The sequence below is a fragment of the Mesoplodon mirus genome (genome assembly GCF_964341445.2).
Source record: "Mesoplodon mirus genome assembly, chromosome: 6".
Classification (NCBI taxonomy): Eukaryota; Metazoa; Chordata; class Mammalia; order Artiodactyla; family Ziphiidae; genus Mesoplodon; species Mesoplodon mirus.
The window spans coordinates 53,082,382-53,105,928 of record NC_138982.1 but is presented as its reverse complement, the minus strand read 5'-3'; the positions used below and the strand labels follow the sequence as shown (position 1 = coordinate 53,105,928).

General features: G+C 36.5%; 1 protein-coding gene across 1 annotated transcript in view; it reads right to left on the bottom strand.

Moving 5' to 3' along the window:
- Positions 1-10,905: 10,905 nt before the first annotated feature.
- TBL1XR1 (TBL1X/Y related 1) overlaps positions 10,906-23,547 on the bottom strand; it is a 181,159-nt gene continuing 168,517 nt past the window's right edge. The window contains exons 14-17 of the mRNA XM_082626063.1: positions 20,480-20,607; positions 19,722-19,887; positions 16,646-16,747; positions 10,906-15,790 (exon numbers count right to left, since the gene is read on the bottom strand). Of these exons, the coding sequence (XP_082482189.1) occupies positions 15,764-15,790; positions 16,646-16,747; positions 19,722-19,887; positions 20,480-20,607 (423 nt within the window). The 3' untranslated portion in view covers positions 10,906-15,763. The remainder of the gene's footprint in view (positions 15,791-16,645; positions 16,748-19,721; positions 19,888-20,479; positions 20,608-23,547) is intronic.

Genomic DNA, 23,547 nt, shown 5'->3' with positions numbered 1-23,547 from the left:
AATGGGACAGCCACTTTGCAAAAACAGTTGACTGTTTCTTCCCACTTCTATGCATTTACCCAAGTGATTTGAAAACTTCTGTTTACACTAAAACCTGTATGTAAGTGTTTATTGCATCTTTAAGCCATAATCACCAAAAACTGAAAACAACCAAAATGTCCAATGGGTGAATGAATTAAAAAACTGTGGTACATCCATACAATGGAACATTAGTCAGCAATAGAAAGGAATAAACTATTGATTCATCTAACAAAATGGATGAATCACATATGCATTTAAAAATTTGAAAGAGGGCAGCCTTAAAACGCTACATATATTACTGCATTTATATCACATTCTGAAAAAGGCCAAAACTACAGGTATGGAAAACAGATCAGTGATTGCTTGAAGGCTGAGGGAGGGGAGGGCAGCTGACTACAAAGTAGCTGCCCAGCTAAGTTTCAGGGTAATGGAACTGTTTCTCTGTGGTATTTTGGTGGTTGGTATATAAACGACTATGCATTTAACAAAACCCATATTTTATACCATAAAAGTGAATTTTACTGCATGCGAATTAAGAAATAGTTCAAGTAGGATGTCAGTATGAAATCCAGGCTGAAAAATAAATTCAATTATATTACAAATGCATAACTTCACTGAAGGGGTGGGAAAAAAAGGAACTTACCTAACTTTGGATAACACTGCTTTGACTAGACACTGTAAATGTAAAGAATTGTACAAAACAACATTATATTATGGCTCATAAATTTTTTTTTACACAGGGGCACGGTTTAGTAATTCTGAAACTATATGTATACTAGGGTTAAATCAATATGCAAATACATTATAGATAATGAGAGGCAGGTTACAAGAGTGAAGTGACATGTAGGCAAGGGGGAAAGACTAGAAGGAACCCAAGTGGTACTAGAAGAAAGTCAGATGTCAGTATAAACTCACATTTATTTTAATACATGTAAAGCTAGAGAAATAAATCAAGATATACAAGTATACATGGGTTAATATACATCCATGTATTTGTGTACTAGCTCTGAGGGGGACTTAGAAGCAGGGACAGTAACAATGAAAACACCTACAGCCTAAATACCATTCTCCAGTAAAAGAAAATGGAGCTCTTTGAAGAAATGGCTTTTTCTATGGTGGGGGCAGGGAAAATACTAGATGAACCTGGAACAAACTTAAGTGTCAAAAAGTAATAAAGTACTTATAAAAAAAAAAAGTGCTGGGGCATGTTGAAAGAGCACAGAAGCCAACCTGAAAGACCTCTCAATGGCCAAATAAGGACTGATGTGATCATCAAAATAGATGATGACAGCATTGGATTCTAACCTGAAGAATAAAATAAATATTTGCAAGTCAATACCAGTTGAGCAGTAAAGGATTAACCTTGCCTAAAGAGATTTGGCCTTTGCCTCTAGCTCCTGGGAGGTGATTTACAAGCTCTTCAGTGTCCTGCCTGATAAGATGCCTTTGTTTACCTGGAGGCATTGGGCCATGCCAGATAATCTATGCTAACAATGTGATTTATGGTTAGGGTGGGGGGAGGGGCTTGGGCCAGACAGTTATCAGCTCAGCCTTCAAAGGGGCTGGAAACTAAGGTCAACCACATGGGTGGTCAACTACGTGTTTGTGACCCAGCCCTCAGGAAGATCTGGACCACTGAAATCGAGCAGGACCCTGTGGGGCTCCTGGGCATGGAAGCCTTTCTGTTCCCCGTCTCTGGTTTGTAGGTAACAGGCTTCAGCCTCCATGACCTTCCCTGAGCTCTAAGAGGCAGGTTCAAAGGGTTGTTAATCAGGGAAGGGAGGGGATGCGGAGGCAAGGAAGGAGCAGTCAAGCGCAGGCTTGGGGCAGGATCCTGGTTCTGCCTCAAGGGATACACATGATAATATCTTTGAGCTCTTCTGCAGCATGAACCTCCCCAACAAATGGAAGATGTTAGCATTCTTCATTGCAAAGAAGCTGATCATCAGGAGACCACCTGAGGCCAGATTAAAGGGGTGTAGGCCCTGCACGCACCCTGATCCTTATCAGCAACTCTGCCCTTGAACCATGGCTATAAAACTCCTCACCAAATCCTCCCGGGTTGGGACACAGTTTTTGAGGGCACGAGCCTGCTGTGTCCCCCTTTGTCCAGCAAAGCAATAAAACTATTCTTCTCTACTTCACCCCCAAACTCTTGTCTCCAAGATCCAATTCGGCACCAGTGCACAGAGGCCGAGTTTTCGGCATTAACACCAAGGCTTGGACAAGTTTTCCTGGTTGGCGATACTCCATGCATGTTGCCACACGTCTTTGCTGGGAGAAGATAACCTGAGAATGGTTGGGGTCAGGACAGGGATGGCTGAGAGAGAGGGATTCCCAAGGGGCAAAAGCAAACTTTGAAGGGGATAGATAGGTCCATTTTTTAAGTGTGATTATGTCACAGGTATATACATAGGTAGAAACACATAAACCTGTACAATTTAAGTATGTACTTTGGGACTTCCCTGGTGGCGCAGTGGATAAGAATCCGCCTGCCAATGCAGGGGACACGGATTCAATCCCTGGTCCAGAAAGGTCCCACATGCCGCAGAGCAGCTAAGCCCATGAACCACAACTACTGAAGCCCGCGCGCCTAGAGTCCATGTTCCGCAACAAGAGAAGCCACCACAAGGAGAAGCCCACGCACAGCCACGAAGAGTAGCCCCTGCTCGCTGCAACTAAAGAAAGCCCGCATGCAGCAACAAAGACTCAACGCAGCCAAAAATAAAATTAAATCTTTAAAAATAAACAAATAAATAAATATGTACTTTATGTCAATTAGAGCTCGATAAAGCTGTTTTGAAAAAGGACATGGAAAGATGTTTTAATATACTAAATGAAATAAACTCAAGCCACGAAAAACAAGTACAGCATAATCCCCTTTATGTTAAAACCAACCATTGGTTTATGTTTATAAACACGTAGCAAAGTGTGTAGAATATTACATAGCTAACAGAGACTACTATAGGAGAGAATGCCCAGGTGGGTCAGAGGTAGGGGTAAGAGTGAGTATGCTACAATAACAAACAACTCCAAAATCTCAGTAACCTGAAATAACAATTAATCTTTCTTACTCATGTTATGCATCCCATGGAGGTCAGCAGGACGCCCTACTCTTCACTGAAATGGCAGAAAGGCCTATATTTAGCAGTACCTAAGCATCCTGCTCAAAGCTAGATAAAATTTACACTTGTGATTTTTCTCTTTATTTACACATATACCTCAACACTTTTTCTTAAAAGATTTTCTAAAATGAGCACACATTACTACCATAAGGAAAAAAACAATTACGTAGATCAAACGGTCTATGTCTGAAAAATGAAGGTGACCAAACACACAGAAGTAGAGGGCTATTTTGACCTTGATTAATGTTTCGAAATTGAAGTCTAAGTGAGATAATTGAAATCAAGGCAAAAGAAAGCGAAATGTGAAATGCTACTCCTTTAGAACCTTGGTTCTTAATATTGATGCCATTTCTGATGTTTTTCTATAAATAATAGATCACAAAACAGATGTTTGGCACAGAGTTGCGTTTAAAAGTGCATTCTCCAATTTTTGACAATGCCTCCCCCCAAAAAAAATTTAGTGGAGACTAAGGGCAAGACAGAAAAAAACACAGATGAAGTAACACAAGGGAACTGATTACACAGACACACAGCCATCATCATCATCATGCAACTAGGTTGCATATAAAAAACAATTACAGGGGCTTCCCTGGTGGCGCAGTGGTTGAGAATCCGCCTGCTGATGCAGGGGACACGGGTTCGTGCCCCGGTCTGGGAAGATCCCACATGCCGCGGAGCAGCTGGGCCCATGAGCCATGGCCGCTGAGCCTGCGCGTCCGGAGCCTGTGCTCTGCAACGGGAGAGGCCACGGCAGTGAGAAGCCCGCGTACCGCAAAAAAAAAAAAAAAAAAAAAAAAAAACAATTACATATTTAAAAATGTATCATCATAACAAAATGCAACTGTAAATAACAGCTTGTTCAATAACTACTTCCACATTCATGTCCATAATAGTGCTTTTGTAAATCTAATTACCACTAATTATTTTCAACAAATGATCCTGTCAAACAAATGTTTTCTCTGGCATGTTTATAACCGTAAAAATAGCAACAATAATAATCATGCCACATATAAAAGCGTAATTTATGCCAGCCACTGTGCTAAACAAGTTACAAGACTGCTAATCCTTAAAACTACCTTGAAAGCAAGATACCTTACATAGATATTTCTCAGACATAAGAAATTGATGCTCACATATAAAGAAACTTGTTCCAGCTCACATCCATAGGAAAAAGGTAATGCTTTTCTTCACTATAGTATGTGACCTTCTCATTTTCACAATTTACTCTCCACGAGTGCCTTCCACCCCTTATCTCTCGAATTAATCAACCAAACAGCTATTTCCCCCAGGCACTATCCTAGGTTCTGGGAATCCAGAGAGAAATACAATAGACAGGCTTTGCCCTTCGGGAACTCAGTTTAGTAGGGGCAGCCTAGGAAGCCATTCTACCACCAGAGCTGTGGACAGGGCACTGAGAGTGGCAGGGGCACCGACCCCAGAGCAGCAGCAGAGGCAGAAGGCAGGCAGTAGGCAACGGCCAGTCTTCCGAGAAGCACTTGGCTTGACTGAACCTGATAATTAGGAATTAGGCAAGGGAGAAGGCATTCCAGATACAGGAATTACATGACTATAGGGGAGAAGAAACCTTACAGGAGGTGCATCTATTTCAGTATAGCTAGGTAAGAATGTGACGGAATCCAAGAGACAAAGCTGCCTCAGCCACCTAACTTCACGTTGCTAAACCGACCCTGCTCCCCTGCCCCGCCCCACACTTAGCCTCTGTTCCACAGTCCCCTTCCCAGGCATTGTCACGTATTCTCATTGACAGCTCTGAGCAACCATAACCTTCTAACCCATCGGACAAGCTCTTTCATGGCGGCACAACTTCCACTATCTCCCAGGAAGCATGAACGCCAGGCATACTTAAGCCAGTTATCACCTGTGCCTTTAAGCTGGGTCATGATGGTTCCTTCCAGACACATGGAAACCTTTCCAGTCTCCAGAAACCTGAGGTTTCTCACAAGTGCTCCTCACTCTGTCCCAGGCATATCCTGACTAGAGGGCCCCGTGTCCTGGAAGTACTTGGGAGTGCTAACCCTCTGGCCAGGTGTGAACTGTTGAAAGCTCCTTGACCCTGCTAGTCTTAATCACCACCTAAGACATCCTCTTCCCCAGGCCTGTTGAGCACCATGGAGAAAAAGCACACAAGGGTGTGTAGACTGGTGGCACTGGATAGTCATGATTGCTAACTTCAGCTGGGACTGCTGCAAGGCTCAGCAAAATACCATGAAAAGGAAAAACAGATTCAACATTTTAATAAGGTTTTTGGAAGTAAAGAAAAACGTGACTGTGGACTTACTGTTTACTAGGTTTTGCTGCGTTCCAGAACAGATTCAGAAGGCAGCAAGACCTAGGCATATCCTGAGAAGTTACAGAATTTCAAGGACAAGGAATCCTTAGGAATCCAGGAGAAAATAATTACCTGAGACAAAAGTCACGGTGGTCTCGCACTTCAGCACAGCAGCGGTGATTGCCAGAAGACAGGCCAGTAGCACAGTGTGGTTCTCTAGGTTTCCTGTGCATTAGAAACTTCTGGAAACACAGACTGGGGATCCTCATAAAACACAGATTGAGGATCCTCACTCTGCATGCAATCTGATTCAGCAGGTCCTGGGTGAAATACCACTTATTCTCACGTTGGGAGTTCTTGACTTCCACTTTAATGCTGATCAACTGAGATTTAAGAAAATGTGATGCAAGAATAATATACTCTATCAAGTATTCATTTTTGTGTAGGACAGCGCAGCAAGAGCCTCAAATGCACAAGGATTCAAGGAAGACAGAACTCACTAGGACCACACGAAGATGAAATCCATACAACTAAAAACTGGGTCCAAATAAACTCAGGAACAAAGAAGCCACGGTCTCAAAGTGAGTACTGAACTTACTGCAATATAAAACTGAATATAAACAGATGTGTATACAGAAGACAATTCAAATCACATACATCTCAACATAAAGGTATAGGAGCTTCTGCTCCTCGCATCATCCTAGCACCCTCCATTAGCACCACCACCAGAGAACAATGGTTATACTTTTCCTCATGCCTAACTATGACCTGGGCATGGTACTCAAAACTATATGCATCATCTCGTTTAATCCTTACAACCAAGACAGGTGACTGTCATTTTCGTTTACAGGTAAGGACATAGGCAGAGACAGGGTATCTTGCCCATGGTCTCCCAGTTGATTGGTCAGAGCCTGAGATACTGGGATATTATTAAGTTGAGTAGGAGTACTGTGTTTGAGAACCCTTTAATACCCTAAAATTTTACCACTCCTTATCAGTAAGCTGTGTTTTAGAGTCCCTTTGGGGACCTCTACCCCTATCATGAACAGCAACTGTTATGGTGTCCCAACATACGTTGCTAGTCTCAAGGACTTCAGGATAGGCATGGGGAGAGGGAAAGTGGTACAAGATCCTCTAGTTTGACTTCGGACCCTACAGTAATTCTCAAATCTTCATGTGCATGCAATTTACTTGCGTGTGTGTGTGGGGGGGGAATATTGTTACATTGCAGCTTCAGATTCATTAGGTCCTGGGGTGGGACTTGGGATGACTTCTAACAAGTTTCCAGGTGAGGCCTATGGGCTCCAGTTTTGAGTAGCAAAACCCTAAACCACAAACCTCAAAGCAGCCTCCCTCTAGAGCTGAATGGGTTAATACAAGTATAGCTCCTGTAGCTATTAAAAAAGAGGTACTTTGACTCATATACTGTTTATGTGTAACTGCCTTTGGAAACCTGGTAGGGGTGAGGTTTGAGACACAGATTGGCACACATTTCCAACATTTATGAGTTCCTGACTGTAACAGCAAAAATAGGCCTATCACCTTTAATGAGTGAAAATCATAACAGAGCTCTTGAGGTGAGAAGAGATGAAGTGCTTAATTTCTCTGGCTTTCCAGGTAAGGAATCAATGGACACTGTTTTAAGTAATAAATGAGGTAAATACATATTATTTAAAATTTTAATAGCATTAGAAGACTGACACAAAACAAGTAATTACACGTGCAACACAGAGAGGGCCGTACTGGGACATATATAGCCAGATGAGCTCACCTAGTCTAAGGGGTCAACAACCCAAACTGTTAGAAACCCCTTGCCATTTAGAAACAGTACCTCAAATTAAGCTGAACCTTTTAAAACTTCCAGTGTTTAGTAGTTTTTGACTTAGAAAAACAGCTTCAACCTAATTCCCTATTACAGCATTCAATTACAATACTTCACCAAGGCAGAGCCTATCTTTTCCTGCTCACCATTGTACTACTGTTGTAGTGGGAAAGGCACTTCCTGGGACATACTAGATTTTCAACAAATAAATATGTGCTGAAAAAGTAACAAAAGAAGTCCCACGACTCGAGAAGGTAAAATGTGTAACGATAGAATTTTTTTAAGTCCTATAAAAAAAGAAATGTCTGCTATTCTAGCACGTGGACTAGGAATTTGGCTCCCAGCATTATTAGTATATGTCACTAAATATTCGGGTAGTTCTGTAACTTTATAATTGGATTTAACCTATGTATCTTGCTCCGTGGCAGAAATATTCTTCCATGTTTAAACAAAATCTTATTCATATCTTGAACATTTAATGACTAGTAACATAGGCTTAAAACATTAGTGGTTTTCTGCTAACTCCTGCCACATGATTGTCCTTTATTGGTCTAAATTATTTTCTCTCTTGTTCCTGTATGTACATTGAGTAAATATCCAGAGCATTTTCCCCAAGAAATCTCCCTTCCACAAATTCCCAAGTGACTCTTTTCAAAATAACATATTCAGTTAATGCCAGAAAATGGGTGGGTAGCAAGTTTTTTAGATTCTTTGAAAATGCCTATTAACCAGGAGTGTACATCAGAATCAACTGTTGAGTTTGCCCTACTGATTTGTTTACTGCACCACTGTTTATAATAGGAAACAGTGAAAAAGTAAATATACATTATAGGGGGCTAATTAAATTATGGTATACAATACAACCATTAAAAATCAAAATAAAGGTAGCATATAGTATGCTTTATACAAGCAGGCATGATTCTCTAAGGGCCTTATATACGTTAACAATTTTAATCCTCATAACCAATCTATGAGGTAGGTACTATTGCTAGCCCCATTTTACACATGGGAAAGCCAGGACAGTAACTCCTTAGGTCAAACAACTTAAGAGTGGAGCTGGGATTCAACGCAGACAGTCAGGCAGAATTTATGCCCTAAATCTCTATGGTAGACTCCACATCTACAGTAGAGGGGCCTATGTACACTGATGGCACAAAAGGCCCTGACCAGTTCAGCGAAAAAGCTAGTTTCTCAAATCCGTGAATATTACAACCCTGTCTTTTTCTTTACGCATGTATTAAAAATGTTTGGAAGGACACATAGCAAAGCGGTAACTGTGTAACCACAGAAGAACTGGTTGGATGTTTGGAAATGGGAATTTTTCAATTTCTTTATGAGCGTGTACTTATGAATATCATCTATGGCACACAAACATTAAAAAAAGGCACACATACCTAGCGCTATCATATTAGCAAGTAGGTTAAGGTAGGGCCAGGCATATTACTTTAAAAAGGGTTTTAAGGGATTCTAAGTCAACATTGTTTTTAAAAAAGTAAAATTTACTTACCTCTAATTTAGTCTTGATTATAGTGAGACTTCACTTATTTCAACACACTTGTCCAACTTCAAACTTAAGTTTATTTCAACCATTTCACTGGAGTCATTTAAAAACATACCACACAGCTATAGTTTTATGTCATATTAAACTCGAGTTATCTGATGACCCTGGGCCTTCAGTATGATACTACCCACGCCAGACGTGTAGGTCGCCATTCCTTGTCCTGAGGTATTCTGTTCCTCAGGTACCCAAGTTGGAAAACAGATAATTCACCTGGTCAAGTAGTGTATATAAATTAAGTCAGTAAAAGCTTATGTGGAGAAGGACCTGACAATATGCAGACTTTTCAAAATCCCCTAAATTTGAATGTGTGAGATTCTGGAAGCTGATGTTTTCAAATGTCTGATCTCAGACTGAGTTCAGTGTGACCGGATTTTTAATATAAGAAGAGTTGACTACTTGAGGTATCCATGCAGTGTTTAAATCCCTCCACAGCAGTCCAGGAGCCCTCCGACCTATGATTTTGGTATTTCTGGTAGTGCAGTATCTCTTAAAGCAGCCCAATCTGCCACTGGATTGTATAACTTATTAAGATGGCTTGTTTTTTAATAGAATTGTGGTATATTTTTCTGTGTAGAATACACCCCACTGGTCCTAGTTTTGAAGTGTGAATTGTTTGCACAATTGATCATACAAACCCAACAACCAAGAAACATTAATAATTGTCTTCTTACTTTACTAAACACTTTGTGTTTAATATATTTTAAATTATAAAGAAATTACAAGGAACTCCTAAAAAAATTTAATACAAAAATATTACAAGTTAGGACAAGTAAGCATTGAGATATATGACATTTGAAGAGAAGAAACATGCAGAAAAAGTAGCATAGGGTTAACATTTCATTGTTGACAGAGCTTTGGTACAGCAGAGAAAAGCACCGTAAAACTACTGTCCATAGTGTCTTTTCCTCCACTGAATTTGCAAGCGTATATACTAGGGAAACAGTAAACTTTAATTTGACCTGCTATGTATTATAATAGGTAAGAAATCTGATCTACTGTAAAGTGTAAGAACTAGGAAATTTCAAATAACCCCTTCTGCACTTGTTTTACCTCAAACTTATACAGCCTATAATCCTTAGTTGTCCAACACTTTTGGAAAAAGTGTAAAATGCAGAACAGTATTAACAATCTATGCCATGCAATAAAAGTTAACCCTTTGAAAATGAAAGGCTGTCAGAAAGTTCTAGTAACTGCAGTAGCTTATCATTTAATAAAACATGACAAGGCTATATGCCCATAAGTAGTTTATACTTAAGGTATAGGGAAATGTAGAAGATCTGGAGAATACAAGTTTTTTAAAAAAACAAAAGAAAACAAAAAAATATGCTCAATGATTCTTTAAAAAAGTCTCTAGGTAACTCTAAAGGAGTTGGGATTAATTAAAACTGGAAGGTGCCTAGTATCTTTCCTCACAGATTATAAGGTTTGTTAGCAACATAAGCCGCTAGCTAAGGAAAAAAAATTTTAAATTATAATAGGTTTCTATGAAGAAAAAAGGGCATTAAGGATGTTGAGCACCCTGTCCTAAAAATCTTCAGCGCCATGTACACATTGTTTTGTGCTCAAATGGACTCTAAGCAAATGAATCTGTCTCTGTTTATGTGAAACAATGTCTTCTAAGTACAACATTGATTTCTTAAAATAATTCAAAAGTAATTGTTATTCCTTAGCTGATTAAATGCTCTACTAGTCGTTAATAAAAATAGTAAGTAATCCCTTCATTTAAAAAATCTTATCTCCTATGAGAAGTAATAAAATAGTAAAATTTGTAATTTTATCTATGGGCTTACTTTAAAGTGTCTATCTTGTAAAACAATATATTTATGAAATACAGAGGTTTGGGTTCTGATGGCAGTTGTTACAACTGGTAACACCAGTATGGGAGAATAGACATGCTATATGTTATGAAGGCTAAGTCAGAGCAAAAAAGTTTATTCTACAAAAGAACACTGGAGGAGTAATTGCAATAAAATGTAAACAAGAAATTGTAAACAAGAAATAGCATCCCTCTCCCTTTACTTGACTAGTAAATAGTCTATACAAACTACATAGATATCAAAGGTTTTATATATGTACACAGCCAGCATAATATCAAAATATATTTTATTCTGGACCTCTTTCAGATCTGATTCAAATTACAGTTGTCAAAGCAATACAATGCAAAGGGAAACTGCAACAACAACAACAACAAAAAATGTGCCTAGAAAGGAGAAAAGGGTCATCGGGGACAAATCATTGTGATGTGGAACCAAAATACATCATAAGTGTAATTAACATGGTCCAGGACAGCATAGAACATCTATATCAGTCTTCCTTACACAATAATCATGAAAACTGAACAATAAAGTTCTTTAACATGTACAAAAAACTGTCATGGGCTGGTTTACACTTGTACAACAGTTTTAAAGTTAACTGGATAACTAAAGAAATGATGCAGACATTTTAATCCAGTGCTATAAGTAGGCTCACAGAATTAGACCCAAAGGATTTGTAAAAATCAAAATTAGAACATTATAACTACAATGTCAAAGTCAGGAAAGAAGAAAATTACTTCTGTATTTAGGGATTACAGAGCTACAGAATGCAGTCTGTCTGTTTTTGTTTTTAATGAGATGGAAAAGTACATTAGACTAGATACAACATGCAGAATGTTTTCTTGAACTTATCCAGAAACTCCAAAGAAAACATCATGAAACAGCTTACTAGAAAAAAAATATGCCCTAGTTATTCACCCTGCTTCAACACTGTCAACGTAAAGGCGGAAATAAAGAATGCTATTAATACTTCAGAACTACTGATATAAGACATCAAATTTCTAAATCAGTGTATTAAAAAAGTGAACACTTTCTCTTTTTTTTTTTGCTCTCTCTTCTACATTTAGTTAGAATCACGTTTTTTAAAAAAAACTGATATTGAATGTGACACGTCAGAGCTATTACAGGAAGGAGTTATTCATAACTTCCCTAACTCCCCTTCCGTCCCTGCTGATTCAGAAGAAAACAAACAAACAACAAACAAAAAACCAACCAGGGTCTCTTGTAGATTTGCTGCTATTCCCCAAAATGTTGGCATTTGCTGCCATGCCACAATGTTGGTCCACTGAAATAGGATTTCTGTGGAAACTGTCAATAGTAATTCACCAAATGCAAGTACCGTCCTTAGCATGTGAGAATAAATGCGGGTTCTATAGAAATGTACAATGTGCTTAAGAAAATGAAAACTGTTTGAAAAGAGTAAATAGCACTGCATTTGAGATTTATTTTTTCTACTTATCTAGTAAAACAACATTTTTGCTGACATAAGAATGGTCATTTGTGATTCCTTTAAACAGCAAAAATGCATACTCCTCTTCAGGCCTCTACTCAATAATAGTTTACATTACTCTTAACAAAATCATTCTACATAAACAGATAGCTCCTTAAAAATAGTACTCTCTCATTAAATCTAATTTGACAGAAATAAGTTTAAGGAAAAAAGGAGTGCTTTATAAGTTAAGTGAAAAAGTACAAATCTTTGGCCTTTCTCTTGACATTTTTATATGTCAAAAAGCAAAAAACCTTCATGTAATTCAATCTAATGATTACTTTTTGCACCATAATTTGTTTTTTACACCACAAAAGGAGGCACTTTCAGTATCTGTAAAAGGTGTTTAATCCTAAAACATACTTACCTAGAGAGTAATTAATTAAAACAGAATTCAATACACTCTAAGACCTATTAGGAAATTAAAAGTTAACCACTTCTAAAAGTCACTTGAAAGTCAATGATGGTACCTGATCAATGACAGGAAATTGGGAATGGAACAAATGTAAGAACTTAGGGGACTTCCTACATGGAGAAGAAAAAAGATATTCCTTTACGATGTTTAAGAGTGACAGCTGCTCTTTCCTTATTCTATTTTAATCAATGAGTATTCTATTCATTCAAGTTTTCCTTTCTATTTTTCCTTATAAGTTTCTTACAGTAGCCTATACAACAATGATATATAATGAATACCACAGAAAATCTACTGGAATCAGTAGATCTTCAGATAAGTTCTTAGAAAAAAAAAAGGAAGGAAAAATAAGCAAGAACCTCAAAAGTAGAACTTTACAGGCTGTGAAACTTGGTCTCTTATAATCATGTTACTGCTCAAATTAGAGGCAATCTTATTTATGTCTACTGGAGCAGCATCGTGGCACATCAGCAGGCAATGATGATGGTGAGAACAGCAGCAAAAAGAAATAACTGTATGCTCACAAAGAACCCAAGCCTACAAAATGGATACCTTTCTGATAGTTTATACTTAAAAGACCCAAGACTTCAGGATAATAAAGCTCTGTATTTATAATCTTTTTTATGTCCTATTGTGGCTATTATGCTTAAGTAAAATAGCTAAAGATAAAAAAACAAACAAACAACAACAAAAAAAAAACCCCCAAAAAACAGAGAAGATGACAACACCATAAACATGTAGCTGTCTATTTTGGCAGCTATACTGCAGAACTTCATGACTATCTTTTAATCAGCTGGGGAAAAAAGTCAATAACTGTATGCAAATGAATAAACTGTCCATATCAAAACACAAAAAGTACTATCAATAATCACCTCTGACTTTCAGATTTAAATTCAGTGCAATTGACAAATGCATCGCTAAAGGAAAATGCAGCTTAAACATACTCAAAACATTTGTGTCTATTCCTGGGAGCACATTTAAAAATTATTGCACAGATTTTTAAAATTTTATTTACTTTTTTAAAACAACAACAGAGGTCAACCATAGGTGTGGACCTCCAGCAATAAAAGCAGGATTTCAAGTGCCAGATACTCAGCGTATTAGGTTTCCTACGTAAGTCACAGGGTAATAGTTCTAAATATCTATAATGTGATCGAAAACCCTAAAAACAGCTGGCACAAAACCATCGTGAATGACTGCCTCTCTGGATGTAAATTTTAAAAAATATTATTACAGTATCATAGTCCCCACTAACAACAACTGGGGTACACATAACAATGTATTGTGAAATTAAGTGTATTTATTCTCTTTACCAATAGCAAATGCTATCCTACCTTAGTAAAACCAAGACTTGCTTCAATCAATGCTGTTTTGTAAAAATAGCAAAGCAACAAATGCTGAAAATCAAAGCTGCATTACTTGGGTTAAATCAGTTTCTACTTAAACTTAAAACATAGGTTAAAATTTTAGCAGTAAAAGCTTCAAAATAATTAGTGACAGTGTTATAAATTTGCCAAGCTTGATAATAAATGATATTCCTTAATTAAAATCTTTGAGACATAAATTTGACAACTATTCTCTTCAAAACCGACACTTCTGGATTATTACATTAATCATGACAAACCCTGTTAATCACACATATAAACACAGCCCCATGCTATCATTTGTAGATTCTGTATATTTTAGCTTTTAGTTGCATGAGCACAGGAGGTTTTTGATCTGATACCTATACCTTTAAGAAAATACGTGATATTATAAACAGAGTAAAAGACATGATATAGTAGTGATTACTGAAAAAACAAAACATAGCAGCTTAAATCTATCTATTATTTGAAAAAATGTAGTCACAAGTACCACAAATGCAGAATTAGAGCAGCAGGGAGGTTAGTGCAATTATACCTTTTTAAAAAAATTTGAATCACTGCTATGTGAAAACACCTTGAAGCAAGTCTTTTGTTTTAAAGATTGTTTTTAAACTAAGGTAGCAAACATTTTGCCATGTAATGGCAGTGTTATATGTTGTTATCTTGCTTTGTAAAAAGAAAAATAACGAGAGATTTTTAATACTGGAGTTTGGTTACATTACATATTTAAGCTTCTACACAGAATGATGGACACTTTGAGAAGCTAATCCTTATCCAGAAACATTTTAATCTCTTAAAAAACAAAGCAAAAGAAACAAATAAACAAACAACAAAAAAAACTCAAACCTACTTTGCTCCTTTTCACAATAGTGCACATTTTAACCATAATTTAGTTATGGCTACAAGACATCAGAAGATTTTTTTTTATGCATCTTCTCTATGGTATTAAAAAAATGTTTGTGCCCTTCTAGTCTTTAATTGGCAGAAATATGTCCCAAAAAAGAAACTATTGCATTTAAGCCACATCACCAAAAAACAAAACAAAAAAACCAAGGAGAAAACAAAACAAAACAAAAAACCCCTCACAACAAAAAAACAAAGCAAAAGCAAAAACAAAAAAACAGAGCATAATACCCTTTTACTGATGTGTCTTACAGATTGACATGACCAAAGTCATATAGTTCCATTTAATTTCCAATTCCCCCTTCTACAACATGCACCAATCGAATATATGCTCTGGGAGCCATAAATGTACCAAACATCTATCTCTTCAAAAGAATGCAGTAAAATATTTTTAAGAATTTTTTGTTTAAAAGGTGAAAAAAATATCAACAAGAAACTGATTCACTCCCTTACTTCATGCATCCATAAACTAAACCAAAAACAAAGTTTAAAAGCAAGAACAAACTACTGCTGCAAGTTTTTGTAAGTCCGTTTTCTCTGTACATACAAACTGCTAAACTACTGAAGGGAAAAAAGAATATAATCCATGGTGTCTGCTGATTCAAAGGGGAGAAACAAGGCTGTCATTAGTATCCAAAAACTCGTACATGTATGGGCTGCTTTTATAACGCTTATTTTTTTCTCTCTTCTGTTTTTCATATCCAAAACTTCTAAATGCTATTTTAGGGGCACAGCAGATTAGATTCCAGCACTTGGTGAACAGAATTCACAAGCTGTGACAAAATTCTGTCATCTTCAGGGTGCAATTTTGTTTATATACACTATATGTATATATTTCTCTTAGATTTGGCTGTAGTGGACTGGCCATGGTTCAAGTGGGACTATAGCAGTACTTGGGTCAGGGACAGTCATTTTGGCTATATACACATTCATAGTCGGTCCATGGCTTCCAACTAGTAGCGCTATTTCCGAAGGTCTAATACACAAACCTGTAAGAAATTAAAATAATCAACCAGTGTGTAAAGAATTTCATTGTACATTTTTATACAGTTTGGAATCTATTTCTTAGTTCCAAGTTCACGAAACCGGTAAAACAAAAGTAATTATAGCAATGGGCACCAACAGAAATCAGATAAATTGTCTGAAAGTAGATGGAGTTAACAACCATGGGTTAATACTACAAAGGAAGAACCATGGCTAACATGCTGAAGATTTACTCTCTGTTAATTAAAAAGTAGAGAAAATATACTCAAAATAGACCATTTTCTATCTCTTGGATCTTAATGAAAGATACTACAGATTACATTAAGCTATTGCTTCAGTAAACAGCTGATAGCTATCCCCTTTCCATCTTCCCTTTGCTTTCAGAACTTTAGAAGCCATAAGTAGTATTTCTGTGAATACATGGCCAACCTCATCCTGAAAGTCTCTTGGTTTCACACATTCCTCAAAGCAGACCCAACTGCCTCTATTTCCCCTTCCCTGGGCCGCCAACACTCTTCTGCAAGGAAGAGAAGGCAAAAATAGGCATTAAAAATTCAAGTCTCTCTCACACTTAATTTCAGTGATGAAGTTTTACACTAAAAATAACTGTCCATTTCTTGATTATGAAGGTACTCTTCTGGCAAAGATAGCCTAAATTCTGTTTACATTATCTGAATGAAATGAACATGAAAAGTATAGAGCCTTCAGTAAAAAAGGTCAATACCCATATCATAAAATTTATTTTTTAAGAAGAACACTCTTGTAGTCACTACCACAACAAGCCACATTTATTCACTATGCTTTCTCTCTTTCTTACACACACACACACACCCTTTGGAAACACTTCATTATATACTTACTGAACCATCTGATGCACTGGCTCCAACCTTGTCTCCTGCTGCATTCCAACAAACTTCAAAAATTCCACCTGTTCCCCTATAGCTGTGAACTAGAGCACCTGTCTAAAATAATGAGAAGTGGAATCTTAAAAAATAATATATTATTATATATGTTCAAATACTGAGGTAAAAATATTATATGGCTTTATTTCTAGCAATCCAATGTAGGATTTAGCTTCAACTTCAAAATAAACAAGTTCTGAAATACCAGAAACGTAAAATGATGATCCTTTTAAACAGACAGCACTAGTCTGCTCTCAACAGATCACACACACACACACACACACACACACACACACACACACACGGCTTCTTAGCTAAGGTATCTTTGGTCTCTTTGACCCTAGAAGTGCCCCTAAGCTAGGAGAACTATCAAAGAAGCTAAAAGAGCATATGTACATTATTATTGAAAGATGTTTTTAAGTTAAAAGAAAACAAAGTACAACCAGGAACACTACCAATTTCATCATCAGTTTAGCCGACTCATAAATGTAACTCAATTATTTTATTCCTTCGGCAATGGAAACCAAAATCATTCAGCTGCCATTCAATAACTGAAACTTAGTACAAAAATGTATTCTCCTAGGAAACCAGTTATTAAACAGGGCAAAGGTCAGAGGTTCTGCTGTGAGAAATGAAAAATAATGAAAAAATATGCTTCTGGTGTTCTGTCCTGACAAACCAGAAAAGTATCTCTCAGCTTCATGGTGAACTAAAAAACTCAAACTGGAAGTAGCAGAACTACCTAAACACAACATGGCACCAAGACATAACCTCCTGAGACAGCCAGCCCTAAGCTAATCACTAAGCTAGAAGATCACAATGGGAAGTCTCAACTGTTCTTTCCCTCCTACCTAAAATTTCTCACAATTTAAGAGATTAATGAACAAGCACGAGTACAGGAGGCCTTAATTATCTACAGTTAATTAGAAGAGAATGGAGTGGTGCCAATGAGATCTAAGATAGGCTGTTGTATAGAGAGTAAAATCTACAGGATTGTCAACTTTGGGGTTAAAAACCGACACTGTCTTTCAACAGTACTTACCAATTTCTAAGCTTGAATCAGGCTATAATTGAACCGCAACAGCATGGTCAACAAGCCAGAGCTATCACATTAACAAAAGCCAAAGGATCCTCAGCATCTACTCAAACCTGTGTTCTGACCAGACTGTAACAATTTAACTGTCAAATGCTTAGATAACATATCATCCAAGTAATGAAAGAAAAAAATAGATGTACATATTGACAAAAAGACAATTACTTTCTCCTGCACTGAAAACTCACAAGATGCATTTTGCTATTTTCAAACTTAAAAGAAAAAAAGTAAAATGACATTTTGATACACAATAGTGATACAACAAAACAGTATGGTTACTCAAATGCCCTTAGAAGTCTAGCAGTATCTTCCCTTAGAACTCTACAGTTCTATACCTGAATTTTATTTTAAGTTAATTTACTCAAAATGGAGTGAATGAGTGATGGAAAATGTATACAACCGGCAGATTATCTATAAAGCCTCTGCTATTCAATCAAAACAGAAAGATTGGGAATTCCCTGATGGCCCAGTGGTTAGGACTCTGTGCTTCCACTACAGGGGGCATGGGTTCAATCCCTGGTCGGGGAACTAAGATCCTGCAAGCTGGGAAGTAATTAGAAGTAATGAGAGAGCTCAGCAGGTTTGATGGAGTCAACATCAACATGCCAAAATTCATAATGTTCCAAACATAAGCAACCACCAGTAAGTAAAAGGAATATTATTTTTTAAAACATGCTATACACAGTAACAATAAAATCCATAAGGCATCTCAGAATACATTTTGTAAAAAAGAAGATCTTTATGAAGAAATTATAAAACTCTACTGAAGGAAAAAGAAGAAAACTTGAGGGGGAATAACAAAGTTACAGTCATTAAAATTAAACTAACAATGCAGGTACATACAAATGTATCAATCAATGGAATACAAGAGAATCTATGAACAAAACATACAAGAACGTAGTATATGAAAGAAGTGACATTCTGAAACTGAAGGGACAATAAATAGTGCCAAGAAAACTGGCGATCCATAAAGAAAGACAGAATTAGAACTATACCTCACACCATATATAAAAACCAATTCTAAGGGAGTATAATATAAATGAAAAAATAAAACAGTGGGAGTATAAAATGAAAGAATCATAATGCTTTTATTTACAAAAAACCTCAAGAAGAATGAAAGAGAAACTGATAAAAATAGTTATCTGTAGAGGATCAAGAAAAAAATGGGAGCAAAACTTCTCAGTGTTTACCTTTTTATAATGGGGGGAGGGTGTTGGAGACCATTTGAATGTATAACTTAATCAAAAATAATACGGGAAAATGATGATTTGTGCAAAATAGGCTGACCAACTATGGTGGTCAGCAACAAACAATCCACAATAACTTATTGTGCATATAATACAAGCAGCAAAGATACGATTTTCGAACAGGGGGTGGGGCAGGGAGAGTCACGTGTCTGATATTAAAGAAAAAGTATTTGGCATGTAAAAACTAAAACACTGAAAAGATTAAAGTAATGAAAGCAACAAAACTGTTTTCTCCATTTTTAAGAAAGGATCTCTGTAGCATTGTCCCTAAAAAGGTGGTACTTAGTTTTAAGTTTATTTCTGATAAATTATGTGATCAATCATAAAATCTTGTCCTTTAACACATTTTTTTAACTGCTCATATATACCTTCTCTGAAGACAATTCTTTTAGAAAATAAAGAAATGGTATCATTTATCTAAATAAATGCATCTTAAACTCTCACATTTCATGTCTGCAAAACTGTTGGAAAAAATAAGAGACTCTAAATTTTGGTCCATATTATGAAAATCTCACTTCAGCTGGTTTCAATCTTTACTTAGCTGTAAACTCCTCCAAAAAAGTGCTCATATAAAAACGAAGAACTGAATTAATGACACAAAAGGAATGACAACCAAAACTAAAAAAAAACCCTTTTGTTTAGACAAATGCTTCTTATATAAGAATACTTGACTATTTAAATAACTTGGACATACCTGTGTGTTCCAGATGTGCACACATTTGTCAAAAGAACCACTCGCCAGATACCTGCCATCAGGACTGAAAGCTACACTGTACACAGGCTCTTGGTGTTTTGTCAGAGTATGGATGCAAATTCCTCGGTCTACATCCCATAATCTAACAGTAGAATCAAAGGATGCACTAACAAGGGAGGAAAAAAAAGATTTTATAAGTAATGAAATACTCTCAGCCCCACCCCCAATCTACAATATTCAGCCATTCCTAATAGCTAGCCACAAATTCTTCATGAGAAGCAGACTGTGCTGTTAGGAAGAAAGTGTTCTGGAAACAAAGCTAATCGGAGAAATGGCAGCTTCATTAAGGGCATCTCCAAGTCTGTAAACTGGAAAACATAAATGAGCTAATTCACTGTATTCCTTTACTCTTTAAATAACTCCTTTATATTGACCCACGGTTTTGAAATGCTACATTAAATATGTTTTTAACTTATTTTTTTTAAATGCTGAAAAAACTTTATTGCATTATGCCTCAATTACTTGGGTTTTAATCAATATTTGATATTATCAGTAAATTATTTGCTACCTCCAGATACAAACATCCATTATGATCTGAAATAATAATAAAACTCTGTGTCTAAAGGTTCCCATTAAAAAAATACATTCCTTGTAGGATACATTCCCATTTCATAGAATTTTTCCTAATTTTCTGTCATATTTATAAGAGGTTTTCTTTGTAAGAGACTCATAAAGGAAAAGCAAAACAGAAATGTTACCTTGCTAACATGAGGTTGGCATTTGGATTATTTGTCCCTGGCCCTGTTGGACTCCACTTGATAGTATAAATTTCTTTATTATGTGCTTGCAAATCATGGACACAGTTGTCTTGTTTCATACTCCATATCTAAGCAAAAAGGAAAAAGGTATGTAATTATTTTTCCATACAAAAGGTACTTTTATAATATTATCTTGCCAATCCAAAATATAGCGGTGTAACCAGAACAATAATTATAGAGATCAAGAGAATACATACAAATAAATTAAAATGTAGAAAATATTTAATATTTATCTTTTAAAAATGACAAATTAGTTTCAAGTCCTTTCTAAATATTCACCATTGTGAGGCTTCAGGATTCAATTAACTGTAGTTCTAAGATTACTTTTGATAGCTTCAGATGGTACAAACTTCAACATTCAGTAAGTTCCTCAGTTCATGATCCTACAATGTTTAAGGCATTAGTTTTTATGCTGTCCTTTAAAATAAAAGATCTACATTATAAATTCCTCTTAGAATTTAGAATCAGGAACTATTTTGCTATCAGGAAGAGAAAATAGATAAGCAACATACAGATAAATATAATATGATTCATGTTGACACCAAAGCATAGGCAACGAAAGCAAAGCAAAAAAAAAAAGCAAGCGGTACTACATACAATTAAAAAGTTTCTGCATAGCAAAGGAAACAATCAATAAAGTAAAAAGGCAAACTAAGGAATGAGAGAAAATACTGCAAACCATATATCCAATAAGGAGTTAACTTCCAAAATATGTAAGGAAACCCTACAACTCAACAGCAAAAAACCCAATAACCCAATTTAGAAATGGACAAAGGACTTGAATAGACATTTCTCCAGAGAAGATACACAAATGGCCAATAGGTGGTGTATGAAGAGATGCCCTATGTCACTGATCATCAGGGAAATGAAAATCAAAACTATGAGATACCACTTCACAACTGTTAGGATGGCTATTAAAAATTTCAAAAATGTTGTCAAGGTTGTGGAGAAATTGGAAACCTTGTAAACTGTTGATAAATGAATGCAAAATGGTGTAGCCACTATGAAAAATAGTATGGAGGTGCTCCCCCAAATTTTAACAACTACCACTATATATGATCCAGCAATTCTACTTCTGGATATTTATCAAAAAAAAATCGAAGTCAGGATCTTGAGGAGGCATCTGTATGCCCTTGTTCACTGCAGCATTATTCATAAAAGCCAAGATATGGAAACATCCTAAGTGCCCATCAATGGATGAAGAAAATGCATATATATACAATGGAGTATTATTCAGCCTTAACATATGGGGAAATCCTGCAATATGTGACAACATGGATAAATTTTAAGGACGAATGTTGCATGATTCCATTTACGTGATGTATCTAAGAGTCCAACTCATAAAAGCAAAGAAAAGAATGGTGGGGATAAACAGCAAGGTCCTATAGTATAGCACAGGAAACTGTATTCAGTATCCTATAATAAACCATAAAGGACAGAAACTAACACACCATTCATCGTAAAGCAATTATACTCCAATAAAGATGTTTAAAAAATAAATTATTGGTGTAAAAAAGAAAAAAAAAACATAATGGAAAAGAAAAAAAAAAGAATGGTGGTTGCCAGAGGTGGTGGGGTCACAGGCGGGGGTGCTGCTAATCAACAAGCATAAAATCTCAGCTCTAGAGATCTGCCTCACTGCATTGTGCTTATGGACAATAACACTTGTTTTGTGCACTTAAAAATCTGTTAAGAGTAGATCTCATGTCAAGTATTCTTCCCATATAAAATTCAGAAATTGTAAATGATTCACATACAAGAAACCGTGAAAAGTAACAAAGCAGTAAAGTTAAAATGGTGAGTAGAGAATACGCCTTTCTAGAGTTGAAAACATGCCTATGTATACAGGTTAAAAAATAATTCGTATTATTTTTGAGCAAAAATTTAGAGAAACCTACACCAACATTATTTCTAACTAAATCATTCCGTAAAGACATGGGGGGAAACCTTGCCAAATACAAACACACATACACCAAACCCAAGTACCAGCAAAGAAACAAAAATTAGCTGTGCTTCATTCACACTTCTGCTATGAAACTAATGAGATAATGAAGCAATAACATCATGTTTTTGTAACCTAGGTATATATAACTCCATGTAAATAAATCCAAAAGGTATGTTTCCAAAACATATTGATATTTCATGTGAGCTTTCGATAGCAATGATAACACTGACCACTCTCATCCAACACCTCCCTTGAAGTACTCTTCTCTTTACACACTGTTTCCACTGAGGTCATTCCAATTTCCTTTTGGAGTCTCATTCCTCTTGAGCTGCTAAATGCTAGAGTTTCTTAAGACTTTTTTAAGCTTTCCTCTTCTTTTACTCTGTACATTTCTACCTACACAATTTTGTCCATGCCCATGGCTTTGAATGACTACCCGCCTATTGAGAATTCCCAAATTTTTTATGTCAGGCTTAGAATTGTTCTCTGAGCATCAGACCGACCTGGCACCTCCACTTGCAGGACTCAAAGGCACTGTCCAAGCTGGACATAATCTTCTCACTCATCTGCTGTTCCTTGTTCTCAAAAATGGCTTCACTAGACATTATCCATCCTTCTAGCTTCTGCTTTAAAATTCCATGACCTTTTATTATTCTTAGAACTAAAAAAAGCTCTCTAACACTTTCTAATTTAAACTTCTCTCTCTAGCTGCAACTCAGTCCCTGACAGTAGGCTCTCTATAGCCATCAGCCTTCTTTCATTTCGTCGTATGTGCCATACTCTGTTCCAGAAGTTTTTCATTTTATAAGCATAATGCATGTGCACGCAAAGTAATCTCACAAACAAGAGCGTGAAGAAAAGCATTTTTACCAGCAACGTTTACAAAGGAGTCCAGGCTTGAAAAAACTATCTAACTAAAAACACAGCAGGTATTTAAGGAAAAAAACCACCAGGTTACCAAGGTTACATTTAGTCTGTTCATGGGAAGAGGAAAAGCAGTTTTCCTTCATGATTATCCTATCTATAAGGGTCATCACGTCTGCAGTCACTGGCACTGTAAAGT